The sequence below is a fragment of the Artibeus jamaicensis genome, unplaced genomic scaffold (genome assembly GCF_021234435.1).
Source record: "Artibeus jamaicensis isolate MK-2021 breed Jamaican fruit bat unplaced genomic scaffold, CSHL_Jam_final contig_354, whole genome shotgun sequence".
NCBI classification, from domain to species: Eukaryota; Metazoa; Chordata; class Mammalia; order Chiroptera; family Phyllostomidae; genus Artibeus; species Artibeus jamaicensis.
Window position 1 is genome coordinate 42,387,947 of NW_026521803.1, and position 25,066 is coordinate 42,413,012.

The window sequence follows — 25,066 nt, forward strand, 5'->3', positions numbered from 1 at the left end:
GGGCTAGAATCACATCTGCCTTTTTCTCAATTTTATTTTTTATTCAATTTACTTAAAAAATTTAAAAAGCAATCGAAGAAGTTTTCCCATGCCCCTGCCCCCACTTCTGGAAACCATGAATCTCCACCCATATTTTCTATATCCATGACCTTGATTTGTGTTGTTTTTAGATTCTACATAAGAGAGGCCATGTAGCATTTTGGTATTTGTCTTCCTCTGACTTGTTTTACTTAGCACAATGCCCTGGAGGTCCATTTGTATTGCTGCAAATGGCAAGATGCCTCCTTTAGCCGGTGAATAGTATTCCATTATAGATGCACACACTACATCTTTTTTATTCACTTACCCATCACTGGACACTTAGGTTGTTTCCACGTCTCGGATACTGGAAGTAATGCTGCAATGAACATGGAGGTGCAGACATCTTTCTGAGTTAGTATTTGTGTTTTCTTTGAGCACATACTCAGAAGTGGAATTGCTAGATCATGTGTTAGTTCCATTTTTAATTTTTTAGGCACCTCCATACCGTTTCCCACAGTGGCTACACCAGTTTACAACCGCACCAGCAGTGCGCAAAAGTCTCTTTTTCTCCACATCCTCGCCAATCCTTGTTCCTTATCTTTCCGATAGAAGCCATTTTAACTGGTGTTAGGCGATTTCTCAGGGTGGTCATGCCAGTCTTGTTCCTGGCTGTAGCACTGGTTCATATGTAACCAGGGTACAATTGCCATCTTAATCAGACAGCAATATAAGTCAATGTTGAATATTATTGAATATCAGTCAATATTCACTGACTTGAGTGAGTAAATATTCTTTAAGGGAATGTTTTCCATTCATTAAATTGTTCAACTTTCTATACAGTCCTATTTCCTTTTCCTTTAAAAATTATTATGCATTTTGCTCTTTCTCAATTACAATTTTATTTATAATTTATCTCATTGGGTTGATTAAGCATCTTTAGAAAATAAACTTCTGGACTTAACAAGTTTACTATCTACTTATATTTTCACAAGTACTTTAATTTGGAACAATAATCTTTCCATTTTCCTTAACTTGAAATGTATTTTAGTGGAATAATTAGTTTTATAATTTTCATTTTTGAGAAATAAATTACAACATTAAAAATGACAGGATCCGAAGCCAGGCAGCTAATGTACCTGGGAGGTATACTTACAGCAAGCCCCTTAACCCCTCTGTGCTGTAGATTCTCCGACACAGTGGCAATAACACCTTCCAGGACAGCCATAAAGATTAAATGCGTTAATGTATATAAAGTGCTTAGAAGGCCTTTGGACACACAAAGAACACTATATGTTACATACCATATTATTTTTCATTTTTAACAGCAATATAATTTATCATCATAGATATATATCTCAGTAAAGCTTTGAATATATGGCCCATAGTACTTTTATGTAGTGTCCCTTCATTATATATTTTAAAGAATCTCTTGAAATTCAATTACTTCTTTGACAAAAACAGTCTTTGATTAGTGTTGCTGCCAAAAATATGAGTGGTTTGAATTTATTTAGTACACTTTTGTTACTGGCTCTTGTAAAATGTTATTTATTTTGGTCCAGCTGCTTGCAGATTTATTAAAATTCGATAGTTTCGTGTCATATAATGTTATTATACATTTTTGAATTAACTGCGACATTACCTCTAACATCATCATGTTTGAATTATGCCCGGTGGCATACACGGTGGGTTTATAAGATATAAAAATGACATATATTTAGTGAAATAGTTTAAATTTTTACTTTTAAAGTCATCACTTTTGGCATTAATTTTTTTTATCATTCCAAATGATTCCCCTTTTGGTCATTCCTTACCTTTTATTTTATCTTCTATCTTTGTTGTATAGGCCATTTTTAACCTCCTGTCATTTTCAGAGAACTGATATGATGAAGACCTAAAACTAATCTTAAGTAGATCTATTTAAATAACACTGAAATGAATCAAGAGAGCAGAAAACTTTGAATTTGTTCCTTCCCTAATTATCTGCCATAGGTCTGGTATTACAGGATAAATACAGAATATTTTAAATAATCAGGTATTGCCACAGATGTTTTCCAAGATCCTGTTTTCCTTTCTGTTGCCTAAATTAAATGGCATTTAATACCCCTGATACTTATTTCTGTTCTGATAAAACCGCACTCCAGCCGATATTTAAAATTCAGGGACCAGGAGCAAGATAAGCTCTGACACCTGTTCTGATTCTTCCGGTTCCATGAATCTACTGTGGTAATGAAGGGACTGAGGAAGGCAGGCGCTGATGACTCACTGGGGTTTGGGAAACCTTGGTGAGAAATTGCCTCTCTGAGTCATGGCCGACCCAGAGCCTTGTCTGGGCCCCCTGGTGTGTTCTCTACAATCTCCTGAGACTCATTAAGCTAGGCAGCCCATCATTCAGCCCTCCTGTCTGTTGGGATATACTTATAGAGGGGGAAAAAAGCTCAATCATTGTACTTTCCTATTCATTCTTTGCACGCCCTTTAAACGGGAACTTGTCACTGACTCGTTTCCCTTTTGGTGATACCAGCTTTTGTTCTTTTCGGGTGGAGGTTCTAAGCATCCATTTTTTCCCTACATTCTTACCTTAATTTATTCTGTTCTGTTTTTAGACAATAGATCTCTTTATTTAGAATCAATATTCTCTTTGTCTTAAAAATGTATTGTAACAGCACTCTACAAGTTGCTTTTGCATACTTTAATTTATTAATGACTTCTATTTATTTAGTTAGCAAGCTATGTCCAGGGATCCATACTGGATATGTTGAATGTTTTCCTCAGCAAGAATAAGATGTCTATATAGTTTGTCTAAGTCTGCTATTAGAGAGTTCAATGCAGTCCTTGATGAAATAAATGTTCTTTTTTTCTATGCTCTAAATATTTTAAATGGTTTGTAATAATTAAAGTTATAGAGAATGCAGTGTGCATTTGTAATCTGCTTTACGGTTACACTGCTTTCATTCGACTGCCATTTGATGATCATACCCATCATCTGAAACATTGTGTTTGTATTGGACACCCACTGTAGTTCTACCAAATAAACTTAATATCAAAAAATATGATGCCCTGGCTAGCATAGCTCAGTGGATTGAGTGCCAGCTCTGAACCAAGGGATCACCAGTTCAATTCCCAGTCAGGGCACATGTCTGGGTTGCAGGTCCCCAGCAGGGGTCATGTGAGAGGCAACCGCACATTGATGTTTCTCTCCCTCTCTTTCTCCCTCCCTCCCTCTCTCTACAAATAAATTAATAAAATTTAAAAAACATAAAATAAATGATTGTCCAATCTTTCCCAGTTCACAGAGCATGTAGATTCCAGCAATACAGCCTTACACAACAGCACATGACTTCAAATCCCAGAGTCTTCACTCACTTTCAAGTTGTTTCTATGCCAGATAAATGGTCATTTAAAGTATAAGGTAGTTGCATAATGCAATATTCAATGTTTTATTTATTATACTAATGTTAAATACTGTGTATACAATATTAAAATACTTGAGCACACAATAATTGTGAATCAACTAGAAAAAACATTTTGACTGCAATTAGTAGTACTTTCTCTATTAATAGTAATATGCCTTGCAATTAGTAATACACCTTATCTATTCAATTATATATATATATGTATGTGTGTATATGTATATTAAATAGTATGTCCAGAAAGTATCCAGCCTAGACATATAATATGAAAAACGGAGACATTTACTAAAGAACAAGGTACAAGAAACACTGTACATAGGACAATGATGCCTCCATCCCCTTCAGAGTAGGTAACATGGGACCTCAAACAGTTCTCCCTGCATCTCTTCCACTGGTCAAAACACTGCAAAAGTCTTTGTTGGACTTGTCATCAGCTGCCTGATCATATTTTCCCTAAAGTCACCAATGATCTGAAATCTCTTCCTTTTCAAAGGTGATTTTAGTTATAGGAAAAGCCAGACATCACAGGGCGCCACATCTGGGCTATAGCAGGGCCGAGTCACCAGGGTCACCGGTCTTTGTTGATTGCAGCTTATATATGTTCAATATTCTCAGGTGTTCTGTTTGTTGCAGGCCTTCCAGAACATGGGTCACTTTCGACACATTCTCAATCATTGTTGAAGTGTTTGTGCCTCACTTCTATTTGCACAATAGAAGTACTCATTGTATCATCACCAAAAATCTTCTGAATCATTCAAATAGTTTCCACAGAGGGATGTTCATACTTAACATAAAATTTGATGCAGATTTGTTGCTTTACTGACTCAGTCATTTTGAATGTAACTGCCACACAGTACACATGCTCACTCAACAGTGTCTACCACCCCCACTGACTAGTACAGTGAAGTCATCATTGTTCACTCATGTGCATTCCAGTCCACTCTCCTTGGCTGCAAGGTTACATCAGTGTCATGCAACCATTCTCATTATTTTAACAGACCTCACGTGTGTCTGTGTGTATGTGTGTGAAATGGTCTGTCCAGAAAAGGATAAACCCAAAACTAATAAAAATATTTTTCCTAAAAAGAAAGGCAGAAATCAGAGAGAAAGGGACAGAAAATGGAGCTATATCTCTCAATGTGCTTTGTTTGGAAGATTTGACTTTGGAAACTCATACATTCTTTACATAATGAAAATCTCAAAAGAAAAGAAGCAATGCTTAAATATGGAATCTGTCAATATTAATTGGGGTTAGAAATTTCCATAAAAACTGATAATTTTTCTCTTTAAAATATATGTCTAAAATAAGAGCATTTCATTTCTCTGCAACTGGAAAGATATGAACCAGTAGCTCAACAATGACAACAAAAAAACAAAACTAAAAAAAAAAATTGCCTTAGTAACCAGATCATGAGAACTGACTTTCAATTCCCATTAAAACAAAGATCCCTAGGATAAATAATGTATTCCAGATCTGGGCTTCAAAATGTACAAGATGAGCCTGGGGTATCTTGTGACTGATCACCACAAAACTACTGAGGTCCATGGGTACCTGATAAAAACAAACAAATAATAAGTGTCACTAAGCTGCTCCTTCTGGTCAGTGATGGGGCAATTCAAACACCAGAAATGATGACTGTGATGTATTATGCAAAACTCCACTGGTTTTTCAATAGAGAATGCATTGAATGTATAGATTGTTTATGGTAGTATGGATATTTTAACAAAGTTAATTCTTCCTGTCCATGAACATGGTGTTTCCATTTATTTCTACCTTCTTCAATCATTTTCTTCAGTGTTTTATAATTTTCTGGGTATTGTACTTTCTTGGTTAAATGTATTGCTAGGTATTTTATTTTTTGATGCAGTTGTAAATGGGGTAGCGTTCTTAAATTTTCTGAGAGTTTGTTATTGCTGTATAAAAATACAACCAATTTCTGAATATTAACTTTATAACCTGTTACTTTGCTGAATTAATTAATCAGGTTTAATAGTTTCCAGTGAACTCTTCAGGGTTCTCTGTATAGAACATCATGTCATCTGTAAATAATGACAGTTTTATTTCTTCTTTTCCAACTGGATGCCCTTTATTTCTTTTTCTTGCTTGATAGCTATTGCTAGGACTTTTGGAACTACATTGAATAACAGTGGTGAAAGTAGACATTCTTATCTTGTTCCTGATCTTAAGGAAAATGCTTTTAGCTTTTCATTGTGGAATATGATGTTAGCTGTGGCCTTGTCATATATGGCCTTTATTATGTTGATCCACATTCTCTCCACTCCCAATTTTCTGATAGTTTGTCATAAATGGGAGCTTGATTTTTCAAATGCTCTTTTTAAATGAATGTCTTGGAAAAAAGAATGTACTTAAATTTCTAAGTCACATTTCTAGTTAGCAAAAAGTTGGAAGCTTAGGTAATACAGTAAATGGTGTAATGAAGATATAATCAATCAAATCCAGAACTGGATTTGACTTTGGAACTGGGTAAACTTATATTACAAGTACCTAGTGTTTTAAATCCGCAAAAAAAACCCAAACAGTTTAAGAGGGAGAGGGTACTTATTATAAACACACACACACACACACACACACACACACACACACACACATATTGCTATATCAGAAATTTCAGCATCATATGTAAGTGCAGCAGAATACTTAAATCATATTAGGGTGTTAAGAGACTTAAGTAAGCACCTGCACAAAGGTGTAACCATTATGCATTACTAACAACCAGACTTGCAAACCACACCTCTCTAGTAAGCACTAACATTGTTGTTGCAATGAAGTTAATCCCTCACTTCAAATATTTTACAATTGACCTGTGGAAACAGATTATTATATAAATAATGGTGGAAGTAGAATCACTGCAGACTCAAAACCAATCTTGAAATTAGGCTCTGCAATTAGAGGTCTCCGAGCTTGTTTACACATCTATTAAATGGCAAGTAATTTTTGGTTAACACATGGGGTTGCAAAGGAAGACTGAATGAAGTAATGTATTTAAAGTACATACCTGCAAAACTCAACATCTTTGTGTAAAGAAAAGAAATAATAGACATGTAGTATATGTAAGAGCAACAAATGAATGGAATGGTCAACATACCCGGGGATTTGGCAGAGGGAATCATATAAGGTTAAGGGGACTGCATGCAAGTTTTGTGGAAAGGTCAGCCTAAGGGATCTTGCCACGTGATTCTAGGTTTCTGCCCCAGCCTCCAGGGCTCTGCATGCTTGACAGACCAAACCATTGTTTGCTACAGAAAGAATGAATAGGAATAGCATGCTGGTAAGGCAAGTTAGAGTTCCTATTGAGTATTTGGAGACTTAATGATGGGACAAAAACCTCTGTGGTTGGGTTAATGGGCACACTACCATGTTATTTGAGCTTTCATATTGGTTTTTTTAATTAACTTAACTTCTCAATTAACTTATTTTTTTCCTCTCTTAATATTATTATGTTCCCAATAAGGCAAAGAAATTTTAACTGAAAACATGGAAAAATATTGCTCCCTATAAATGAGCAGAAATAAATACAATATTTGGACCTTTTATTAAACAGATTTTGTAAAGGAGCCATAAAATTGTTAACCTTTGTACATATTTTCTTAATTAAAACCATCCTGAGGTACTAAAGATTCCTATTATTATTTAGTAATAATTCTTACATTTTACATTCCTATAGCAAAAATCCATACATTGTATACAACCAAAATACAATACTTCCTATTTTTCCTTGAATCTTATAAAAATGATATAATTTTAAATGACAATTTCTCTATAATAGAGAATAGCCTATTTTAAAATGCCATGCGTTCCCACATTAAGAGGAGAAAGTTCTTCATTGTTGTGTTTTTACAAGTTGATCATCTCAAGAAATCATTTGCACCCATGGGTAACAGCTACTGTGCCCATTTCCCCTAGAAAATGAAAAGCCACTAGCCACTTTCGGTGGTAGTTAACCAAAACACGTGCATAAATCCATTCACTCTGGCCCTGGCTGCTTGTTGGGAAGGATGTACGCGACAGGCTGCCTCGCCCGAGTGCTCAGTGTCGCCAGCAGCAAAGGGATTAGACACATGCGCACGATTGGTCTCTTTGTGTGCACCGGGAAGGGCTTGGCGTCGATCCACACTTCCTAACGGGGCAAAGACCTGGAGGGCGAGCCCGTAGCCAGGAATAAAAATGCACTGTAAACACGGCCCTTGCAGTACATAACTGTCTCCCTCCCGACTGCCTCTCTCCTTTGAAGCATCCCAGCCTCCTACCCTTTCCTGGGATCCACTTAGGAGTGGAGATCAAGAGCCCCAGAATGAGGAGCCGGTCCTCAGGAATCCGGCACTGGGAGCGCTGTGGACTGGGGAGCTGGGTGGGAGCGGCGGGGCACTGGAAGGGGAGGCGGTGATGAAGCGCCTCTGGCGAGCGTCTCCCAGCCCAGCCACCCCGCCGGCCGGCCGTGGGGAGCGGGGGAGGGAGCCGTACCGGCAAATCGGCCCGCCCCCCGCCCCTTCCCTCCCTCCCCACCCCCAGCGCCGGGATCGGAGACGGTGTGCTGCAGCCGGCTGTGCGCCACGGAGTGAGGGGCCAGCCCGTGGAAGCTGCAGGGGTGGCGGGGGCGAAGGTGGGGACCCGCACTCAGAGGGCGGGCGCAGCTTGCTGTGCCAGGCCGTGTCCCTGTCCGCTGCCGCCCTGCCACCCACCCCCTGTCCTCGCCGGCGGGAGCTCGGGGGCACTAGGCAGTGGCGCGCTCCTGGCGGCTGCTGGCTGGATGCAGGACCGGCGCGGACCCGGCGGCGGACGGTGGCTCTGGACTCTCGGAAGCCGAGTGCGCTGGCATGGCCTCCAACTTTAACGACATAGTCAAGCAGGGCTACGTGAAAATCCGCAGCAGGAAGCTGGGGGTGAGTGGCTTGCTCGGCTTTCTCCTTCCCCAGCGCCCGCCTGGCTCGGGCCAGCGGAGCTGGGGGGCGGGGAGCAGAGACTGGCGCGGGGACTCAGGCAGCGCCCGCAGAAGCGTGCTTGTTGCTGGGCGTCCCGGGCCGCACCTGCCTCGGGGGCTCTGCACGCGGGGCTGAGGGCTCCGGGAGCTTTCGGGTCCCCATCTCCCTGTGCGCCAGGCTGGTTTGGACCCAGACAGAGAAGTGAGGTAGACGACAGGGGCTGTCAGATCCGCGATGAATGTCCTCTGAGGACGGTTCGTACACAGTGTGACCCACCATGGTCTGTTCTCAAAAGTGTGCAGGGGGTAGACAGACCCACCAGTGCGTGTGTTTAGGATCACCATTTTCTGGTTCCCGCTTCGCAAGCCCATTTCGAAATTCTCTTGATGCCCAAGCAGCACCGCGCGTCCCTGCTGCCGACTGCCAGCGACTTGAGTGCGCCCTGAGCGGGTTTCTCGTGCACTGGCTTCCCTGGCCCTGTGTGCGCCAGGACAGGTGCACCTGCGCCCGGGTGCGGGCAGGTGTGTGCTCGCAGCTGCTGGCGCGGGAGCGTTCATGACCGCAAAGTTTACGAGACGATTTCATAGTTTTGTTTTGTTTTCTTGAAAGATGCTCTCTGCCTGACAAGGGCAAAAACAGGGTAGACCCCCGGCGCGGGGGGTGGGGGGTGGGGTGGGGTGGAACTTCTCTAGTGACTAGACGAGGAGGTAAGAAGGACTCCTGCATGGTCGTGGAGGACCTGGGGTGTGAACAGGAGGGGACAGGACAGGAGGGGCAGCACCTGAGCTGAGAGCTGCCCAGTCTTGTGGGACGTGGGAAGAGGTGAGAACACCTGGCGCGAGGTTCCGGGAACCACAAGGTAGAGGTGAGCGCGGGATTCCTACCTGGGCTGGCTGGTCCGGGCAGGGGCAGGAGCGTAAACACCAGCTGGGGGCAAAAAGTGCCGCTTTTTGGATTCCTGGGATATCTATCTCCCTCACTGTTCTCAAAGTTCCTGTTCTGAAAGCTCTGGAATTTTGGGGGGTAAAGGGGTCTCGGACGAGAACATTCCTTATGTTCCCCTCTTAATGGAGGGATACTACAATCGAGAGAAGAGGGAAGGAGGGAGAACCTTATTAATTTTATCATAAATTTAAAAATGAGAGATGAATATAGCTTAAGAAAATTGAACTAAGGTGGGGCGAAGTCCCTAAAAGAGGAAGGAACCCCGGACACCCAGAAGGAGTCACTTCGTGCGTGGGGAGTTAGTTGGTGGGTGGGTGGGTGGTGGAGGACTCGCGTGTTGGAGGCAGAGGAAAAGCCGACTTGCCTTTTTGTGCTGCCCCTTCGGGGTTTCACGTTCAAGATGCAGATTGCCCCCCAAGGACACAAGGAACCCATTCTGGAACTTCGGCGGATCTGGAGAAGAGGGGAGTACAAGCCCCTCCCCGCAGCCTGGCGCAGGAGGAGGAGGTGCAGACCCTCAGCGGGGTTTCAGGAGCTGCTCCTGGGCAAAAGAATGCGCCTCCTTCTTTTCCGGGGAGATAAGAAAGAAGCCACGTGAGAAGCTGCAGTTGTCTGGGCAGGAGGCTGATGGCTTCTCCAGCCGGAAGCAGGGCTCAGATCTGTCTCCCGCACAACCATCCCCCGAGGAAGGAGGTGCGGAGCTGGCACGGGCGGCGAGAGCCATTTCAGGAACTTGACCTTTGAAGCCCTTCCTTCTCCCACGTGGTGCTTATTCATCATTCTCGCTCTCCCGTGTTCTTGGAATCACAACGGTGTCTAACACCTCAAATGTTATAAGCTCCTGGATGATTTAAGTCCCCCAGGGACAGGTGTGTGTGCTTCTGGGGAGTCACCACGCACATGAAAATGAGACCAAGGCGCGCAACAGCACAGAGAACGCTCCTTGCTGCGCACTTGGCCCTGGGGTCTGTTGGGTTCCTACCACACTGGAGCTTTCCTGGATTACATACAAGAAAAGCAAACACGCAACCTAATTAAAAGATGGGATCCGAGGGAAGAACATACCTTGGGTTACCCAATGCTCCTTGGGTAACCATGGCATTATCAGCCTTTGAAATGCCCTCTTCGAATTCCATTTCCCCTAAAGATGCGTGGTGCTTCCATGTTCGAAGCTGCTCTTTCCAAACACGCGGTTGAGAGTTATGCCTCTGTAATGCACAGCCTCCTGGAAAACAATAAAAGCATTTTTATGTACAGAGGAGTTACTTTTGTGTTCCATTTGTACTTGAGAAATGCAAACTTCACAGAGGCCAGTGTTGAAACTGTTTTGTTGCTGTTGTTGTTTTAATCTTCAAATATTAAACTCAATTAACCTTGACTCTTTTGGAGAATGTTATTTATAAAAAAAACTTTAGAGATGCTTCTATTTAGAATATTCTAGTGTTCACAAGGGTAAGTCCAAATAACAAAACTTCACACACATGTTTCTGTGATGGGTCCCACATGATAAGAAAACTCTAAATATTGTTGCCTTAAAAATGAGAAGGTATAAGCCATATCCAAAATCACAGAAATAGGAATTATATAAACATTTCATTTTCATAATTAATACATGTTACTAATTTATGGACTCAGAACTGTGGACTTCCCCAAATAAACTATTTTTAACTCAAAACATACATAATGATTCTTCTGTGGTTCATGTTCAAAACTCAATTTCAAAGTTAAATTGTAATGAAACAGGCAGAGGTATTTGATCTCTTAAGGACATATGCTTTCAAACACCTACTTTAATGGGATTGGAAAAGGCCCGAGTAGGAGGCCAGTGGAATCAGAGACTATTATGAGTGGAAACATATTTGGAGATGAACTGTTCTCCTGTATGTTTACTTCTCACAGATCAGTGCTTAGTGTTACCCTGAACGAGGCCCCAGTCCACCCCCACCCAGGAGCCTCCAGGGTGAAGTGCCTTCTCCGATATTCTGTTGCTAACTGCTTAGGACAGTGCCTTCGCTGACTATCTGGGCGAAGTAGAAATGTTAAAACTTTTTTCGAATGTTTGCTTTGAAATTTGTCTTAACTAGTTAATCACCCTTTTTTCCTTTAAGAAAATCTTGTGAAGTAAAAAAAAATGTTCCCAAATTTTATTCTTGTCCTTTAGAAGCGTTTATTCAATCATTAAATTCTTAAAGGTATCAAATCATGAAAAGCATTGTATAATGACATAACTGTTACAATCATTTCTTTAAATTCTGTATTCATTCTTTCCTTATAACATACCCCTGTCTCCATGAATACAGGGTGGGGCAAAAGTAGGTTTCCAGCTGTGACTGTGGGAACACAGAGTTTATTCTTGCATAATTGTTTATTAATTACTGTATGATTTTCCACGTGGACGGCTGTAAACTCCCCTTTACCTCTCCTTGTATGCAAACATGTCTGGCTCATGGTAGACCCCACCCTCTGACCTACTGATACTGATAGGTCCAAACAGCAGACACTGACTTGACTTGCCACAAAGAAGGGACATCATTATTTGGGGAGTATTTTATATTTGATGTCACCTCTTTGGAACAGCACTTCTTTGCTTTGAGCACACTACTTTGCCAGGTTTTGTATTTGATACAGTCAAAGGACAAAACTGCAGAGCAACTGCTTGAGTAAAGGGGTTTTAGAGTTATTAGACAGGCAAATGACGTGCCTGGCTGTGTAGGCATGCGGCCCTGGGAACCAGAGGGGAGACTGCGAGGGTGTCCCACATAGGCAGTCCCTGCGCGGAGGTTCCAGGTTGCTGTACTTCCTCACCTGGGCCCTGGGACCTCCTTGTCCATGCCAGACTAGCTCTTCACTGTCAGTCTTTACAAACATCACCTTAATTTGCAGGAGATACCAAAAGCACAAGTAATATGACCTAGAGGACACTCCACTTCTGGGCCTTCCATTGTATAGGTAGGGCCTGGCACAAATATGGCCCTTTTTTATTACAAAATCTTTGATTACAAAATGATAGGCCTGTGATTCTGTAACATAGCAATTTCACACTCAAACATACCATGGGACATTTTAGGCAAAAATGTTCAAATTAAAACTATAAGTTATTACAGACATATCCCTACCCTACCAACCACACTCAAGCAGGCGTTACTTCTGCTGGATCCTGTGGATACTCGCCAATTTCCAGCCTTAAATAAACTTCATGTGCTTCTAATACCTCTGTTACATGTGCTGGGGGGCAAGGACCCCCACAGTGTGCCTCGCCCCTTTCTCACCCGGTCTTTCCCTGACTCCCCTTCTCATCCTGCTCTCCCAGTCCTCACCTCTGCCACACTCTCCCAATGCTCTTTTTCCCCCTCCTGTCCTCTTTCCCTTAGGACCATTATTTAGTCCTGAGCCCTACAGTTTATCCCCACATCTCCAAAGACTTCTCTAAAGTAGCTATTTTAAACTTTCTTCTCACTTCCAATCTCCATATGTGCATGCCCAAATTTCTAAGAAACTTGTCCTGCATGGTACCTGCTTGTTCTGTAGTGCATCTCAGACCAATGAATGAAATCAAGAAAGAACATGCTCTTTTTCCCAAATGAGCCACTCTGCCACAGACGAACATATATAAGTAGATGCTTCTATCAGCATCACTTCTCGTTTAAACATGATTCAGTATCTGATCTCAGAGACAACACTGGATCTTTCCTTTCTCTGAGTCACGACATACAACCAGATGCCACATCTCCTTGATGCCACATGGGAGTGTCATCTGTGGTCTCTTTCCAGTTGAAATTTCGCTTCTATTACTTTAGGTTCAGATGTTGATGGGACGTCCCAATAGTCCTTTTTTACTGCTTGCCCGCTAGATCACCTTTGTAGTCCTGCCAGAGTAATTTTCCTAAATTTTCAGTTTGAAACATGTAATTCCCCCTCTTCAGTTTTCCCATGGTTTCTCATTACCTAGAGTAACAATTAAGCTTAAACTTGTAATTCAGAGCTCTCCACAATACCTACCATTGTTTCATTCAGGGATTTAAAAATTATGTAATATCCCAAGCATACTGGAAATTACACAGACTCATATTACAAACTACCCATACTTCACCAGTATTACCACAGTACCTTTTTCTGGTTTAAATTTTTAAGATAGAAAAATGGCGAGTTGAAGACCCATTTGAATCTCTGGCCATTTAACACACTCGACAGTTGTATTCAGTATTTCTCTGTTCCTGTATAGATACAGTTTGTTCATGTCCATGGTTGTATTGCCTTGTGTTACATGAAAAAACCACACTTCCTCTGTTGATGGACATTTATAAGATTTTTCTGTTTGTGCTTCAACAAACAGATGTACATAATTCTCTTTGATCACATGTATCCAGGGTGTGTGATGTGGGTAAAAGTAGAGTTGTTGGTTTTTAAAACATATACTGGCACATTTTAACTTCCCTAGAAGTTTTCAAATTGCTCAGAAGTAATTGTTCTAATGGATAAGCCCAGAAGCAATGACATGAGAGAACTTCCTTGACCGTATCCTCAATAGTAATTGACACTGCTTTATTTCTTTAAACTATAAAATATTTCAGGCATACAGAGAATATAAAACTTTATTAAAATAACATTTTGCTACATTTTCTTTAGATTTAAAAATATATTATAAAATGGATAAACCTGAGGTCCTTATACATCCCAATACAGGAGCTTCAGAAGTAAATGTATACGTGTAAATCTGTGCATATAGTTTTTCTATATTTATTACATGTTTATATTTCATTAACGTATGTCTTGCTTCATATAGTTTCAACTTTATATAGTCGGAATCATACAGTATGACTTCCTGAAACGTATTTGGTTATGTTTTATGTTTAATCATTTTGATATATCGAGTCCTAGTTTATTCATTTGATTTCTGTATCCTTTTCCTTTGTATAAATACTCCACGGTTTGTATTTTCTAATGCAATTTCGCAAGAGTTTCTTCAGGCTCTGTGCTCAGTGATGGACTTGCTGGGCCCAGGCAGGTCCATGCTCACTCCTGTGCTTCCCCACCGGGTCCCTGTCACTCTGCTTGCTCATCAGTACCCGGTGGGGTGAAACATTTTTCTACCGTGGATAAATGAGTGTTTTCAAGTTGGACTTCCCTGACGTTTAAGCTTGCTTTCATATGTTTATTGACACATTCGTTTCCCGGGTTTGTGAGTTATCTCTTCAGTTCCAGCCCATCTTTCTGTGTGGTGTGAATGTACAAGGATTCTGCCTCCTTTTTGAGCGCTGTTCTCTTGCAGTTAAAAAATATACAACGATTTACACCTGTGTTATGGCTTGTCTGTAATTTTCTTGCTGTCTCCTGTGTCTTACTAATATTTTAAATTTTAGTGAAATCAACTTATTTATTTTTTCTGTGGCTTATACTTTTTGTGTCTTACTTAAAAAGTCATTCTTCACTGTAATGTACAGTTGCTATTTTCTATTTTATTCTGTTATTTTCATCCAAATCTGTATACACTTAAAATTTTAATCAACCTATAATTAATTCTTTTTTAAAATTTTTATTTAGTTATTTTTCAAGTACAGTTTTCTATGTAATTAATTCTTATTTTAGATTTAAGTTTGGAATATCTTTGTGTCCATATGGAATAGCAGTTTTCCTCCTCCATCGTTAAATGTGCTTATCCATGAGCTTGGTAAACAAGTCCTACTTTATTTTCAAATTTGTACCTCCAATGTTTTGTTTATTTATTCTTATGTAATGTTTTGTTGTTGTGTGAATTATTTCTTTTGTTTTATTTTTTAATTTTAATATATTTTATTGACTATGCCATTACAGTTTTTCCATTTCCCCCTTAATTCCCTCCCACCCTGCACACCCTCTCCCTCCCACATACCCCCCTTTAGTTCCTGTCCATGTGTCATAAGTTCTTTAGCTTCTACATTTCACATACTATTCTTGCCCTCCCCCTGTCTATTTTCTCCCTACCATTTATTCTACTTATTATCTGTACCTTTTCCCCCTCTCTCCTCCTCCCACTCCCCTGTTGCTAACCCTCCATATGATCTCCATTTCTGCGGTTCTGTTCCTGTTCTAGTTCTTTGCTTAGTTTGCATTTATTTTAGGTGTGGTTGTTAATAACTGTGAGTTTGCTGTCTTTTTACTGCTCATATTTTTTATCTTGTATTTCTTAGATAAGTCCCTTTAACATTTCATATAATAAGGGCTTGGTGATGATGAACTCCTTTAACTTCACCTTATCTGAGAAGCATTTATCTGCCCTTCCATTCTAAATGAAAGCTTTGCTGGATAGATCAATCTTGGATGTAGGTCTTTGGATTTCATGACTTGGAATACTTCTTTCCAGCCTTTTCTTGCCTGAAAGGTCTCTTTTGAGAAATCAGCTGACAGTCTGATGGGAACTCCTTTGTAGGTGACTGTCCCCTTAGCTCTTGCTGCTTCTAGAATTCTCTCCTTCATTTTAATCTTGGTTAATGTCATTATGATGTGCCTTGGTGTGTTCCTCCTTGGGTCCAACTTCTTTGGAACTCTCTGAGCTTCCTAGATTTCCTAGAAGTCTATTTCCTTTGCCAGATTGGGGAAGTTCTCCTTTATTATTTGTTCAAATAAGTTTTCCACTTGTTGCTCTTCCTCTTCCCCTTCTGGTACCCCTATAATTTGGATGTTGGACATTTAAAGATGTTCTGGAGGTTTCTAAGCCTCTCTTAATTTTTTTGAATTCTTATTTCTTCATTCTTTTCTGTTTGGTTGTTTCTTTCTTCCTTCTGGTCCACTCCATTGATTTGAGTCCCAGTTTTCTTTCCATCACTATTGGATCCCTGTGCATTTTGCTTCATTTCACTTAGTGTAGCCTTCATTTTTTCATCTAATTTGGGACCAAAATCACCCAATTCTGTGACCATCCTGATCACCAGTGCTTTGAATTGTGCATCTGATAGGTTAGCTATCTCTTTGTGGCTTAGATGTATTGGCCCTGGGGCTTTGATCTGTTCTTCCATTTGAGCCATTTTTGGGGGTCAGGTTGTGCCTCTTATGTATGAGGGGTGGAGCCTTAGGTGTTCACCAGGGTGGGGCAACCCAGTGGCTGGGTTGTGATGCTGTATGTGCAGGGCAGGGTCAGAGAGGGACCAGTGGCACTTGTTCTGCTCTCTCTGGGATTTCAGTTCCCTCTGCCCCTTCCCACCAGCAAACTGGGCCCTTCTGGTGCTGGTTCCTGGGTGGATGGGCTTGTGCGCATTCTAGAACCCTGTGGGTCTCTCCAATGAACTCTCCTGTGAGGCTGGGAGTCCCTCCCTGCACCTTTTAACTTAGTGTTTTGAGGCTTTATTTCCCAGTGCTGGGGCCCTGGGTTGCATGGTCTGTCTTGCTCCCCAGTTTCGCCTGGTTTATCTGCGCAGGAATGTGTGACTGTGGTCAGCCAGCTGCCTTGCACACCTCACTGAGTCTGCCCATTGCCACCCCACATCTGGGGTCTGCCAACTGTCACCTGCACGCCTGGGTCTGCCAGCCACCACTTTTTCCTGCCGGGTGCGGATTCCACCCTTCTCTGCCAGCTGCAGATTCCAGCCTTCTTACTGACCAGTCTGGATGAATGGTTGTTGGACTTCCAAACAGTTCAATTTTCTGTCTGTTTTGGTTGTGTTTTTGTTTCTAAATCTTTGTTGTCCTTTATTTTGGTTGTGCGGTGAGGCGAAGTGTGTCTACCCACACCTCCATCTTGGCCAGAAGTCTATTTCTTTGGTTTTAAATGAGATTATCTTTTTAATTGATGCTGGTTTATGCGAAAGCTGTTCTTCTCACTAGAATCTAACAGTGATTCGGTCGTTGGATGTCAGCTGTCCGGAGGTCTTGCCGTGCTCAGTCACCACGTAGGTGGCCAGGATACATCAAAGCAGAGACCATGGCTTTTAAGTGTAGGAGCACATAGAATGAAGGATCGAGAAAGTAAATGGACAGACTTCCATGTGCCTTTTGCAAGGGAAGATGGTGAGACAAGGAGAAGGCTGCAGGTGAGAACCAAGAAGGCTCCTAAAACCTGGTGGCATTTGAGTTAGTTCTGGTGAAGGGGCAGAGATCGTTAAGTGGGTGTGGAAGAGATATTGGGCAGGTAAATAGAAGAACCTGGGCAGGTGAATAGAAGAACCTGGGCAGGGCAAAGGGATCACGGATAATCTTCATTAGTTTTGTTTTACTACGTGTCTTAAAAATAGTGATTGCATTTAAGCATTGTTTCTTTAAAACCACAGCCATTAGATAATAGAAACCTATTAACTTACATATGAATTATAATAACCAAAGAAAAGAAAACAAAAAGAAACCTGTAAATATATTACAATTATAAACACCAAAGTATTGCATAATAAAGGATAAATTTAGTGGAACTTTTCTCAAAAAATTATTAAACTAAACCAGTTCATTGCTGAAATTCTGAAGTGGTTTAAAAGATCCTAAATCTATTGATAAACTGATTGAAAAGTGAAAATTACTTTAAGCTAGTTGTTTAATAGGTATGCATATTTCTGTATTTAAACAAGGTTTCACTATGTAAAATTAATCCTATTTACAGTTTAGTTAATTAAAGAGTGACTACAGGCAACGGGAATACATTTGTTGGTGCTGATACCTAGAAATTAGAGTTCAGAGTTTGTATGTTTAAACTCTCCCTCAAAAAGAGGAAAAGACAAATTATTAATGGAAGAAAATAAAATGTTATCTAAAGCATATATTAATACACTTTTTAAATGTTCATTAGAAAACACTTATTTGTGCCGTGCTTAAAAGATATCAAATGAATTAAGCTAAAGAGTAGCTCCCTAATTAAAGATCAAATGAGTGTGCCTTATACTTTCCGCCAAAGAAAGGTTATCAGATCAAAGCTTTAAGGCTGTGGTGATGTCTGCTTGATCTCAGAAGGCAGTTATTTACTTCCTTTAATGGTTTTGATTATTGCCAAGTCATGGAAGTGGCAGCTTGCAGAAAGAGTGTCGTCCATAAACTCAGCCTTCTACTCAGTTCTATTCAAAGAGTTTGATTGTGTATGTGTTCTAATGGGTTTGAATCTACTTTGTCAGTGTTAATACAATCTGAGTTTATTTTAAAAATGAAGTAGAACACATCCAACTTTTCTAGGGGATCTACTAGTTTTGTATTTATTAATGCTCACTGACCACTACTTCTCGGAGAACAGGTGATAATACTCTCTCAGAAAGCAGGCTTCGATTTTCCTTCCTGAATTTTTTTTTGAGATTCAGTGAAATATTTTTTAATTATTATTTAATTTAGTGGCAAAAATAATAGTTTTGACTTCAGAGAAGCTTTCTCTCAGATATTTTGCAAGAACCTCTGTCTAGCACATTGCAATAGAACTGGCAGGGGAAGTTAGAGGTGACTTTTAAGTGAACAATGTTTAATTTTTTTATTGCATCCAATTTTATAGGATAATTAGAATGTAATAAAATATTTTAAACCAAAATAGCAGCCCAAAATTACCCCAGATAACGCTAAATGGCATATCCATCCAGGTCTGACGCTGTACCTGACTGTAGTGCAGCCGCACTTGCCCGAAGGGGTTGGTCCCGCTGCTGGTCTCGGAGTAGGACCCAGCGAGGCTCCGTGCACCGAGGGATTTGGAAGCTTTGCTCTGTGTCTTATGTACACACAGGGGACAATACATACAGTCTTTCCTTTTTGAGGCCCTGGGTATAATTACTTCGGAAAGAAAGGTGGAGTGCTTCTTCTCAGGAACTATTTAAATATGTAGGCCCTTATATGGCACTGATGTAACCAGCAAGAGCACAGGTAGGGAGTGAACTGCAATAATTTCCCATTTGGGATTTTGTCACATATTTTCCTAAGTATTTTTTGACCTCAGGTTTTCTATATTCTGTAAAGTGTGCTGAAGCAAGGGGAAGGTCGGAAGAACACTGAGTACACCTGTGTAGCCAAAAACACAGCAAGTTTTCTTACACCTGATTTTCCCACTGGGGTTATTCTGGTTCTTATCACATTGTGCCTTTTAACTATTTCTTACCGACTTTAGTTCTTTGTTGAGCATAAGTATGTGAGGATGCATCCGATTTGATGGGGGAGTTTGAGAGGATCTTGGAATGCTGGCGGAGGGCTGGGGACAAGGTTCATAGCCAGGGAGAGCTGCGCTGGAAGCCTGCTTACAGTTTTTCACTCATTCCACGGTGACCTGTTGACCTCCAGCTCTTCTGGCGTCATCATCATTAATGTTTCTGCCAGGTGACCCCATGTGATCTTGGATGAACTGCTTAAACACATTGAACTTAAACTAATTCTCCCCTTTACAACAGTGAAGAGGCTCAAAAGAAATGAAAGGAGACTGCACATGCGCACAAGGGGGGCCTGCACAAATCCCCTCTGGGAGACCTACCGGGATTGCCTGGGCAGATACTTGTACGAGGGACTGGCACAGGGAGATGCTGAACCTCGCAGGGTTGAAGCTAGGGCTGCAGCATGCCCCTCAGAGACCTCGGGGGCCTCTGATACCGAGATGGCTCTAGAGAAGTGTCATGAGTTAGGGCAAGGCAGTTGGCTTTCCCATCCCACATGCCAGTCTTAGCCTCAGGGTGTCCCCCTCCAAGTCATTATGCAATCGTGTTTAAGTCCATGTCGTCATCAGTTTATCAAATAGCCATTCATCTGCTGGAGACCAACAGAGGAGACACAGATCCTTCCGTTAAGGAATCACAGGGAACTGGTGAGGATGGTCTAGTAACTACTAATTTTTGTGGAATCTTAGCAAGCTCATGATAAAATAGACATATGCTTTGTGCTTATGAAAGCACAGAGCAGGGCATTTCCATTAGAGAGTGGACACAGGGTGGGAAAGGACGCATGGAAGTTGTGGATGCTGAACTGAGGCTTGGATTCAGTAAGTACATTGACAAAGTGGTAAGAAGTTCAAGTTGCAGAAGGACATTAAGTATTCTCTTTGCACTTTAATAAATCTATTTAAATTATTGTATTTGCTTATTTTTTGCATAAAAGATTTCCGATTTATTATTTTTTATTTTTTAAGAATATATACAATTTGCACACCATTTTACGTATTTCCCCTCCCTTTTTTGGTTTCATCTGTCTGAGGTACATCTACTCTTTCTCTTTGTTTTTCATTAGAGATGTAAAGATGACATTTAACATAAGTTAGCATATTTCTTCATTGTCTGCCATAAAACTAGATAAAGTTAGCACACATAAATATTCTTCTTTCTGATTTTTACATTCTATTCTAACTTATTAGGACCTTTTATATAACTTTTAAAACCTCTATGTTTGTATTTATATTATATTATTAGATATTATATATTTATATATAGTTCTATATTTAAATCTACATGATAGTCACATCACAGCTCTCCATTCTTGAGCTTTTATTTTGATACATATACTGGTCAGCGGGCTGTCACCAGTAAGACGGTTGTTTGTAGAAAGACAGGGAGAGTCGTCACGAGTAAATTCCCTTACGTACTGCGTACGTGGGAATGTCCGCCTGGAACTTTTATACTTGGAAGAGAATTTGATCCCAACTATAAGACATTCTAGAAAAGGCACAAGTCATGGCGACAGTAAAAAGATCAGCAGTGTCCAGGGCTTTAGGATAGTGAAACTACTCGGTGCTATTATGATGATGCACTCATGTCATTACACATTTTTCAAAACCACAGATTGAACAACACTAAAGTGGACCTTAATGAAAACTATGGGCTTTGAACAAAAAAGAGAACTTGAGCTTGAGTATGTTTCTTGGGTTACAGTTTTTTTCCAGCATTTTATTTTATTTTCATTGTTGTTCAAATACAGGTTTCTGCCTTTTCCCCCCATCCCAGCCCACCCCTGGTCCTCCCCACCTACCTTTCATTTTCATAAGACCCTTCTAACATTGACTCCTTCCATGGAGAATTTTGGTTTGTCAGTCTTTTCACTTTTCGACCCAAACTGCTCTTTCTTTTTGGATTTCCATTCGTATTGAGCACTATACTTTGTTTCCGTTGACTCTGGAAAACATTGACCATGAGACTAGAAAAGACGGACTCTGTCTGAAGTTTCTCTCTTTGAAGAGGGGAACCAGTGCACAGTGTCCACGTGAAGCTTTACGCGTGTTCGGAGTGGCGGTGAGGTTCAGGAACCCTGCGAGGGCCTTAGAACCCGTGCTCAGGTGCCTGAAAGGCTCATTTGAAAATCACTTCGCTGCTTTAAGCATTTGAAGTTACAATAGAAGACAGAAATGCGCTACAGTTAAACTTTTCAAAATAATTCTATATACCTTCTTTTTTCTGGCAAATTCTGTGTTTTTAAAATTAATATTAAATCACTCGTAATAGTCAACAAAGAAAAATTACCCTTATTTCAATACCCAATGACATTAAAATAACATTTCATGACAGGTATTATTACAATACTCTTACTCTCAAAAATAGAGTCAAAGTATGACAAATTACTGTAACAGGGCTTACTTTTTGAAATTCTATAGTTGTTCCTTTCCTGTCCATTGTATCATCTTGTAATAGGTATTATGAAGACACTAGAAGACAAGAGAAAATACATTTAATATGTCATCTCTGTATATAACATCAATTGATGTACAATGTAATCACAACATTTTTGAACAATATTTCATATAAAGAAAAAATTTTGAAACGATACCAAGCTTACCCTGAGTGACTCATTCAAGCATGGGTAGCCTGGATAACTTGAATTTACAAGTTTTTTCTTGTAAATCAGAGAATTCTATTCTTTGGCCCACGAGAACATGCATGGGCAATGTAGCGATGAATGTAGATACAAATCTGTCATCCTCGTTTTATAATGGAAACACCAATGGCCAGGGGATGTGCACAGTCTGTTCACTGAACAGCTGGTGCAGGTGAGAAGCACTCCGGGGGCCTGTGATATAAAGAGAGGGCGCAGGTGGGAACGCAGCACCGGAATGTGTAATGCAGCGCCCAGTGTGCAGAGTGCCTTAAGAAAGACACAAAAACAGCATTTTTGATGCTGAGAGAAAAGAACAAATCACTCTAGCTGGAAGGAGGGTAAGAGTTCATAAAAATACTTTAGGAAGGAGATAACGTTTAATCTGAGGATTAAAATATGGTTACCCTGGGAGACGCACAGATGGGGTGAGAGAACAAAATAAAGCGTTCAGAAGATTTGGATAATCCCAAATTGTGTACGCACTCTGCATAATTAATCAGTCTTTCTTTTACTTTGTGGTTTGTTAGTGCTTTTTTAAAATTTCACCATTAATGTTGTTTTGGACTTGTTTTATTCTCTTTCTATGAAATAGAGTACATTTGCTCATCTTACAGATGCTTGCAAATCACCTGTTATGCGCTTTTAATTTTTAGCTATCTTTAAGGATTCTGAATATGCTTGGCAAGTTATTTTTCAGCAGTAGAAATTTAATTTCTTTTGATACTTGTTTACATGCAGATTATTGTCTTAAAAAGTACTTGTATTTTCTCCTCACAGCATATATCGTGGTCTGTAATTATATATAAAGAATATATGTTTTCTCAGTGTTTCTCTCATCCACTAGCTAAGCTCCCTGAGGTTAGGGGCCGCCTCCATTGTCCTCACTGCATTCTTGTAATGCAGGATGACCTGTGACAGGAGCTCCGTAAATAGTCGTTGAATTAATACACAAATCAATGGAGTATAAATGTTCCTTCACACTGATTTTATCTAAAACTAATGATGATGAATCAATTCTCTTCATTTGGTATAAAGAGTGTACATAGAAGGTGGTCTACCTCTCAACAAATGTTAGGAGATTCAGGGTCAGAATTTAAAAAGCTGGAAGCTGTAGATGTCTGACAACGATATTTTTCATATTGATTTTTTATATTTCTATATTTAGAGAAAATTTGAGTGTCTGAACATGAACAAGGATTACCTGTGAATGCATAGCCCCTCTCTCAGCAAGCAGAGAGAGCTCACTGTCACCTTTAGGAGAACCCCATGAAGGTTCTGTGGCTTAGTGGCTCGGTGCACAGATTCTACAGCAAGCCTGACTCGGGTTAGCACCTGGCTCCGCTCTGGCACTTCCTGGCAATGGTGGAAATTCACCTCCTCTCTGTTCTCCACTTTTCTCTTTTGCAAGGTGGTATGGGGGTGAACACTAAATCAGTTTAATCATTTAGGAAAGTGCTGCAAATCAAGGGCTATTAAAGGATGTGTAATTGTGATATTATTATCGGGACCAGGCCGTCTGCTCTCCTGGCCACAGCTGCTCAGGGCAGAAGTTACTCCTTCTAAGCTGGAGAGGTCGGATTCCCTGTCTGCTTTCTGGAGACCTCTGCCTGTAAGAGAGTAAGTGTTGGAGTGCCAGATGGGTTCCCCTTGTTTCCGAATTCTGTTAGGTGGCTTGACGAGGCTGTAGATAAAGTCTAAACTCAGCGTGACTGTAAGACCTTGAAGGACCTGCCTCTGCTTCTCCAGCTTCTCCCTGCGCACTGTACTCGCTGGGCACACAGACTCGCCCGCTGTTGGCTCTGTCTTGTGTCAGCAAGTTGCTCATGTCAGTCCCTACACATAGACCTGCAGTATTCTTTTTGGAAGATTTTATTTATTTATTTTTAGACAGAGGAAGGCAGGGAGATAAAGAGGGAAAGAAACATCAATGTGTGGTTGCCTCTCACACCCAGGCATGTGCCCTGACTGAGAATTGAACCAGCAACCCTTTGGTTCCCAAGTCGGCACTCATTCCACTGAGCCACACCAGCCAGGGCTAGACCAGTACTATTCTTCCTGCCACATTTGCCAACTTAAATTCTTAGGTATCACCCCTGCTGGAGATGGTGGCCTAAGTCCGGGGCAGAGCTCTGTAGCAAATTTTAAAATTGGGGACTGAGTCCTCCAACGTTATTCTTTATCATGATTATTTTGGCTATTTGGGGTTACTAACGATTCCATTTTGAGTTTTGAATTACATAAACTTTTGCAAAAGGCCAATAGGCTTTTGATAGGAATTTCAATGACTGTAGATCACTTGCTGGAGTTGATGAACATGGGACATCTGTCCATTTATTTAGGTCTTTCATTAATTTTGGAACATTTTGTAGTTTAAATTTACAAGTATTCTACTTGGGTGACATTGATTTCTAAGTATTATATTTTGGAATTGTTTTCTTGATTTCATTTTGGATAATTAATTGCCAGGTTGTAGGAATCCATCTGCGTCTCTATGCTGATCTTGTATTCATTCTGTTACTTTGCTGAATTTGTTTATTAGCTCTAATGGGTATTATGCATGTATATTTTTTACAATTTTTAGATCAGGCCTTCTGTAAATATACTTTGCTTCATATTTTAAAAATCTGGCTGCCTTTGATTTTTTTTTTATTGCCAATTAGTTCTCTCTAGACCTCCTATAGGATACCGGCAGCCCAAGTGCTCACCCTGGTCTTGCTTCTGCTCTTAGAGTGAAATTCAGCCTTTCGCCACGGCATGTAGTGTTAACTTAGTGTTTCTCACAGATGCCCTTCATAGCATGAGAAATCTCCTTCCATTTCTAGTTTGTGGAATTTTCTTTTTTATGACAGGGTTTTGGATTTGTCGAATGCTTTTCTCCAATTGAGACGATCAGGTGACATGGACGTTTCTCTCCAACGTATTCTGGTGTGTTACTTCGATCGATTTTCATGTGTTACACCACACCTGCATCCCTGAGGTAAATCCCACTTAGTCGTGGTGTATAATTTTTTAATGATGCTGGTTTCAGTTTGCTAGTA

The 25,066-nt window shown here is 40.6% G+C and overlaps 1 protein-coding gene across 1 annotated transcript in view; it reads left to right on the plus strand.

Moving 5' to 3' along the window:
• Positions 1 to 7,977: 7,977 nt before the first annotated feature.
• DOK6 (docking protein 6) overlaps positions 7,978 to 25,066 on the plus strand; it is a 246,278-nt gene continuing 229,189 nt past the window's right edge. The window contains exon 1 of the mRNA XM_037145497.2: positions 7,978 to 8,333. Within this exon, the coding sequence (XP_037001392.1) occupies positions 8,268 to 8,333 (66 nt within the window). The 5' untranslated portion in view covers positions 7,978 to 8,267. The remainder of the gene's footprint in view (positions 8,334 to 25,066) is intronic.